We start from the raw sequence: 7,347 nt of genomic DNA, 5'->3' as shown, positions 1-7,347 counted from the left end.
ACACCATTTACATGTATTAAAAATTCTTAGATATTAACAGAATTGTTACTAAGGGCCAAGTCTGCTTGCTTTACTCATGTGAGAAGCCCATTGACTAGCCACATTAGTAAGGTGAATACGAGATGTCCAGAGCAATATATTTATAGAAATTTGCAGGTAAAATGGTATGTAATAAAAGACTATGGGTAAAATTTTCAAGTGTCTAAGTCCCATTTTAAAAAAGGACTTAGGCACTTGTGAGCTTAAGTCCTACTGACTTTCAGTGAGATTTTGGGCACTGGTTACCTTACTCACTTTTGAAAATGGGACTTAGGTTCTTTTGAAAATTTTACCCTATATCTTAACACATGTGTACAAGGAGTCAGAGTTCAGGTTGCACAGGCAAAATTTAACTGGATAAATTTTCTGACTGTAGAGTACTTCACTTGGCAATCTTTATGTTTCTTCAATATAACTTTTTTTGCATGGAATTACTTACTGATTGTCTGTTAGAACAAAAATGAAGAAACAAAGAAATTCCACCAATTCAGATATTTTATTTTGAACTGAAAAAAATCATTTCCTATTTTGTAAGCCAAATTTTTTTTGCTTTGGTTTTCATTTAATTTAATTTCATTGGTTTTCAAGGATTACCCACCTTTCCCTCCATCCCCTGAAATTTCCATTTTGTTTCATTTTGTTGAAAAACTTCAGTATTTCCTGTGCAAATTTCCATTTTTTGACATTTTTTTTTGACCAGTTGGCCAAGATAAATAAGTAAAAGATTACCCAAAAAAACTATATAATAGAAAAAATATATTTCCACTCTTGCAAACAGTTGTGCCATTGCTTAGACTTTTGAAATCAATTTATTCCTAGACTGAGAGTGAACCTGCTGAATTTCAGCCCCAGATGGAAAAAATTTCAAGCAGCTAAAATAACTCTTGAGAATGGAGAAACTTGTGTAACCTTGACTTAGAGGTGTTACTGCCTCTGCAATAAATGTCTGTGTGCATGAATTGTATGTACACATGAGTATTTGCTTGTTTATTTCAATTTAAATAATAATAATAAAGATGATAATATGTGGCTGTAGGCACCTTAACACACAATTAGTATTACAACAAAAACCCAGCAGCATTTAAAATAATCATATAGAATGGAGCTCTACCAGTCAGTTACCTCAAGAAATGCTCCTTGCAACCTATTCATCATTACATAGTATATCTTAGTAAAATATTCAAGTGCTTATCTATCTTGCTTTATAATGTTTCTCTTAATAGGTGAACTTTACAGGCCTAATCCAGAGAAATCCAGGTGCTCAGTACCTCTGCTAATACAGTCCTCTGTGATTTGTTACATTATAATAGAATATAGAATAGTAGAACTGAGTGAATAACTCACCTGGGCAAGTGTAATCCTTCCCCACACATAGAATATCTACCATCAGGTTGTGGTTTTCGTAAATGTGCTGCTTGTCTGAATGTACAAAATGGGTTTTGGGGAATTTTTTGTTTTTACATTGTGGGCTAGTTCACCCATAGCTCACTACAGCAAGTATTTAGTGTTCAGTCTTTGAAACTGGAGCTGTGTTTCTGAATTTTTTTGGGGCATATAAATCGAATGGTATTCCTGTTCTTTACTGGATGAATGTAACTATCATAACTGGGAGGAACCATTGGGGATTTTTTCAGTCTCTCAGGGAGACAGAGAAAATAAACAAGATTAGGCAATAACCTGAAGCTTGTGACCTTTTGGGAAGGCTGAAAAAGCTGTTGATTTAGCAGGGTTTTGGGGGCTGTTTTGCTGTTGGATTGGTTGATGTAGTTGGGGTTTTTGCTTCTGTTTTCTCCTGGATGGCCATCATATATTGTAATGGTAGTTCTAATTAAATATTGACCATAAGTCTAATTAATTAGTAGGGCCATCACAGCTTTTTTTTGTATGGCATTTATATTATTTAAATCTAAAGAAAAATAATGCCATGGTAGGGGAAAATTTCCAAGACAAAAGGGGCAGTTAGGCACCCCATTCTCATTGAGAATCAGTGGGAGGTTGGGTGACTAATTCACACTTGTGTCTTTGAAAATCTTGACGTAAGAGAATTTCAGCCTTTTGCTTTTTGGGCCATGCGAACTCTTGCTTAAGGCCAGGTCTGCACTAGGTGTGCTTTTACTGCTGTAGGAGTACCGGTAAACTAGACCAGCAAAGTGATCCTAGTGTGGATACAGTTATACCAGCTCAGTTACAGTTTGTAACTGGTATAGTGAAACCATCCCCCATGAGCAAATCGAGCTCTACCAGTGAAAGCATAGTTTTGCTGGTGTAACTGTGCTACATTAGGGACTTCTGCTGACAGAGCTATCTTGGTCAGGGATCACACCTCTTGAGACCCCTGGCTAACATAGCTACACTGTTAGAAATCTGTAGTATAGATATGGCCTGAGTCAACATTCCTATCAAAATAAAGCTACTGTAAGATTTTATTTCAGTAGTACTTAAACAGGGCTTTATAATGAAATTTGGTCTTAGCTCTGGTGAGGCCCCTACTTCTCCATAATTTTGTATGTGTAGTGAAAATCACCACATCTATGTCTAATATATAGAGATGCAAGGTCAGGTTTCTTTGTTGGACCAACTTCTATTGGTGAAAGAGACAAGCTTTCGAGCTACACAGAGCTTTTCTTCAGGTCCTGACCTGTGTAGCTTGACCATTTGTCTCTCTCACTAGCAGAATTTGGTCCAATAAAAGAGATTACCTCACTCACCTTGTCTCTCTCCTATCATAAGACCAACATGGCTACAACAACACTCTAAAATTGGATAGTACATTTAAAAAAATTGATTGGTAACATTTATGTACGGGTGTAAAGGCAGTTACTGATAATACTGTACTATCAGTGGCAAAAGTCCTTAATTTTCTTGAGCAGATCTTGGGTCAGTGTAGAGAGATAAATAAACCACACACACAAGACTATCGTGTATGCAAACTGGAATATAAAAATGTTTTCTGTTGTTAAGGCGATCCACTTAAAAGGTAAGAAGAGTGTTGTGTTTACCTGTTAATTTGCAGTCTTATTAATGTAACTTTGTTATGATTATTGTTTCGGATGATTCTTCAAATGTGCTTAGAAATTAAAAAAGCATTGACTTCAGTGTAATAAACCAAATCAGAAGAGACTTCTCTCCAGAGTTGCTGCTTATTTAGCCACACATATTTAGTCTGTCTTTTTAAATCCCACAGCCAGAACTGCCTGCCTAGAATACAGATATTATTGTCACAGGGACCCTATCCAGCTTATCTTGTGTACATTGCCTTCTGTGCATGCTGGCTGCACAATGCACCGACCTGTCCGAGGAAAAGGTCGGCACCTAACTCACGGCCAGAATAGGGGTAGGGAAGGAAGGGGAGAGGGCATAGTCCTTCATTTCAGTGCTGGAGAATCGTGGAAATGCTCAGAAAGGAAGGGAGCTGATGGCGTCTGGGTCTCTCCCTTCTGCTGTAGCAGCCTGACTTTATGCAATGCGGCAACCTTCCTTTGCACAGGTCAGTTCGCTGTTCAGCCACCATTCACAGCCTTAGTGAACTGCTTCGTGGCCTCATCAGGAAGGAGGAGGGGACAGATCCAGGCCGATTTAAACAAACAAATAACACATTAACCTTGTGTTTGGGTCTTCCCCCTGCCCTTATAACTGTTGTGGTAGAGCTGGGGGGAACTCCTGACTGTATCTCAGTTCCTGATTGCTGTTGAAGGGATGCGGGGGATCTATGGTCCAGCTTGAGAGGTTGCTTTCTTCCTCCTCCAGCATCCCTATCATAAGTCAGGGTGACCTCAGTGTCAGTAGTAGTAGTACCCAGGGGCTGTGTGTGTGTGTGTGTGTGTGTGTGTGTGTGTGTGTGTGTGTGTGTGTGTGTGTGTGTGTGTAAAGCAATATTGTCTACTAGTATCTGGTATAATAATATAACAGTACTACTCGTATGAATAGTAAATTCTAGTATCAAATAAAAAAGGTGTATTCCTTACTTAGATTGACACCTCTTCAGGGCAAGAACTGTCTCCTACTATGTGTGTGTACAGCGCCAAGCACAATGGGGCCCTGATCTCTGTTGGGGCCTCTTGACTCCACTGTAATATAAATAGTGATGAAAAATAGTAGTGTATCACCATTTGAGGGTGGTGAATCTTTGGCTTGATGACTCAGAGTATTTCTTCCTGTGGGATCTTCTCCATATTAGGTCTAAGGCAGCCTTAATGTCTCTTGGTTGCACAAATGCTATGGGATTATGTCAAAATCACTCTTTATATTTTTTCCCTATTCAGTCATCATTTATGAACTAGACCTATATTTTAAATAATCAAGTAACTTTTTCTTTGAGAACCAGACTTTTTTCTCATGCTTGTATTCAATCCTCTATTTGTGATGCTGTGGTATGTAAATGTGGGCATAATTTCAGCGTCAGAAACAGCGAATTATAAGTTCTTAAGACATGATTCATTTAAAACAAAAGAAAATGTTTTGACCCATTTTTTTCTGTTCTGGCCAAATAGACCCTACATTTATAACTCCTTTCATAAATAGGAAATATAACTCCTTGGCTCACCTGGGAGTTGCAAAAGACAAGAAGGAAGGAGAGTACTGTAACAAATTAGTAGCCACTTATTTCTTGGCTGTAATTATGCTGCACAAAGTGTCCATTTAGAAATTGACTATTGCAGAGGGGATATAACTCAGATTCCTCGGCTCCAAAAGCAGAGGCCCTGACCGCTTGAGATAAAGGATAGTCTCTTACTTGCTAACACTAGATGACCTATGACAAGCTCATCCATCTCAAAGCCCTCCCTACATCTCAACTTTTTCCTTTCATCTTTTAGAGGAGGCTCTTCCCACTCTTCTCTCCTTAACCCTCCCTTTCTCTACTGTCCTTTGTGCCTTTTTTCTTGCCCCCTTTTCTCTGTATGCCGTGCACCATCTCTCTTCCACCTTGAAGCTCCTCCTTCAGGTTCACTTTTTAGCTAGCTCTCCATCACAAGTGTAATTTGTTGAACTAATGACTCGGTCTCGCACCTAGTCACATTAAAAGATAAATATAAAAGCACCAGTCAGAACATACCAAAATGGGACAAAGATCCACATTCTTTGTAAATAATCCTCTCCAAAGAGCTTTGCCTTATCTTCAGTTTTATGTCCTTCCTTTTTCTCTTATGATTAATTTCTACTTGTTATCTAATCCATCTAATTTAGATTGCAAGCTCTGGGGGACGGGAGCAGATGGCCTGGGCCAAAATTTCAAATGGGCCTCATGTGGTCTTTATCTGTGAATGCAAAGCTTGGTGAGTATAATAAACACACTGTACACTGTCTTCAGGTGATATTGTTTCTGCTTGGTCTACAGGATTCTAACACCTGGATATGAAGGGGCACTACTCATAGTGTAAGTGGGGTAAATGCCACAATCTGGACCTTTAATATTGTCCCTTTCTGCAATATATTTTATAGCTAGTCATGCACTTATCTATAGGCTTGATTCTTCAGCAGCTAGATACTATGGTGATTGGTACTTTATCTATTTCTTTCTCTTGGGTATTTGTTTACAGTCGTTTTGTGTGTGGAATTCAATGGGAGCTCCATGTCCAGGGTGGCTATAGGATTTTGCCCAATGTTCGTGAAAGATACTGTATGAAGTATAGCTTACAATACTGTTTTGCTCTGAATGGACTGGAATGTTATCCTAACTGGAAATCATTGGAGTAGGGCGTTCTACTTAGACTGGAGATTCAATCCTCTGGGGGATATTTGTATGCTGACATTTGATGGTACGTTATTTAGCATGTTGCCTATCTTGTTGTATGTTATCTGTATGTTGCCTATCTTGTTACGGGGAGAGAAGCCTGTAGCCTTTACATCCATTAAGTAGTATGGTTCAGTTAATGGATGGGTAACAGGAAAGAGTGTAAGGGAACGCCATTGTTAATATGAACTCCTGTGGTTTTTATTATAGTTGCACCCGCTATAGTTAGGGTTGAGCAGCTGTTTCCATTATGAACTCCTATTTGAGGGGTTTATAACTTACTTGTTACATTTTAGCCTGGAGCAAATTTTTAACTGACTGGGTCTTTACCTGGGAGAATTAAAAGAACTCTTGCATCTAGCCATTTTTGAAAGTTTGCACAGGTGCTGAATTTTACTGATGCTCATTGAGATTTTTAAAAATATGTATTGATTAAATGTCCTGATTTCATAAGTTCACAAAATAGTTTGAACTCTCTTGTATATTTAAAAGAAATATTGGTGAAAGAAAAAGTGAGCTGTATCAAAAAGGAGAACATAGTTGTGGCTAATTTGGTGTTTCTCAATAAGGTAACTCTTCAAATATTAGAATTTTGCTTTGGAAATGCAGTAAAATGACAGTTCGATGAAATGAGAGCACATTGGCTTCATTTTTATTCATAAGGAGGAGAGAATTTGGTGTCTGTTTGTGTATTATGTTATACATGCATATACACAGGCACCGAATGCACACATGTCACTGCCTGCTATGTCTGCTGAGGTATCCTATAGTACGTGCTTGCTCATAGGAATGTTTTAGTCCCTTGGGCATCTAACTGCTTTTATAAAGATCTGTGAATGGCATCACAGGTCTGCCCAAATCTTGTTCAATGCCCTTTAACTGCCTTTGAATAATGTGTTGCCTAGCTTCTACAGTGTGTAGTCATACCTTATAAGGACAAATTTTTATATATAAGTAAATAAGTAACATGTCGAGGCTTTTGAAGTTTACTTCCACGGCAGTAGATGGGAATTTGAAACCTGCATCAAGCTCACATCCTTGTATGCAAATATCTCACACCCCAAAAACAAACAAACAAACAAACAAAAAACCCAACAACCCTAAACCAAAAATTGCAACAGGGAAATGAAATACTTTTTGTTAATGAATTCAGTCCTTACTTTTGTTTTTACAAGTTTAAGTAGCTTGCCAAACTGGTAAGATATTTATAGATCCTTATAGATCTATATTCTCAAAAAGCAGAATTTGTATGGGCAAATCAGATAGCCATCTAGGGCTGGCTTTACAAAGGAGGCGCCTCAACATGCAGCAAGGCACCTACTAAGATTTACAGCACTGCAGAAGCATGTTAGGCACCTAACTCTCACTGATTTTAACGGGACCAAGGTGCCTAACTCACTCAGGTGCTTCTGTATATATCCCAGTAGTTGCCTATCTGTGCGCCTAGTGCCTAAGAACGTTTATGAATCTGGTCATTATTATAAATTTTTTAAAACTCTCCACTAATTTTGGGTGCCCAATTTAGATATCTAGAATCTGATTTTCAGCGGTGTTGAGGCCCCACTGTCTATAAATGG

The 7,347-nt window shown here is 38.3% G+C and overlaps 1 protein-coding gene across 2 annotated transcripts in view; it reads left to right on the top strand.

Annotated features, from left to right (window-relative positions):
• Positions 1-3,448: 3,448 nt before the first annotated feature.
• Positions 3,449-7,347, top strand: part of LOC137166573 (orofacial cleft 1 candidate gene 1 protein homolog) — a 101,577-nt gene continuing 97,678 nt past the window's right edge. For both annotated transcript variants that reach the window (XM_067568349.1, XM_067568346.1), the window contains exons 1-2: positions 3,449-3,526; positions 5,224-5,312. In XM_067568349.1, coding sequence (XP_067424450.1) covers positions 5,301-5,312 — 12 coding nt within the window. In that variant the 5' untranslated portion in view covers positions 3,449-3,526; positions 5,224-5,300. The remainder of the gene's footprint in view (positions 3,527-5,223; positions 5,313-7,347) is intronic.

The sequence above is a fragment of the Emydura macquarii genome, unplaced genomic scaffold (genome assembly GCF_026122565.2).
Source record: "Emydura macquarii macquarii isolate MOO-44397 ecotype Brisbane River unplaced genomic scaffold, CSIRO-AGI_Emac_v2 contig_2890, whole genome shotgun sequence".
NCBI lineage: Eukaryota > Metazoa > Chordata > Testudines > Chelidae > Emydura > Emydura macquarii.
This window is presented reverse-complemented; position numbering and strand designations above follow the sequence as displayed.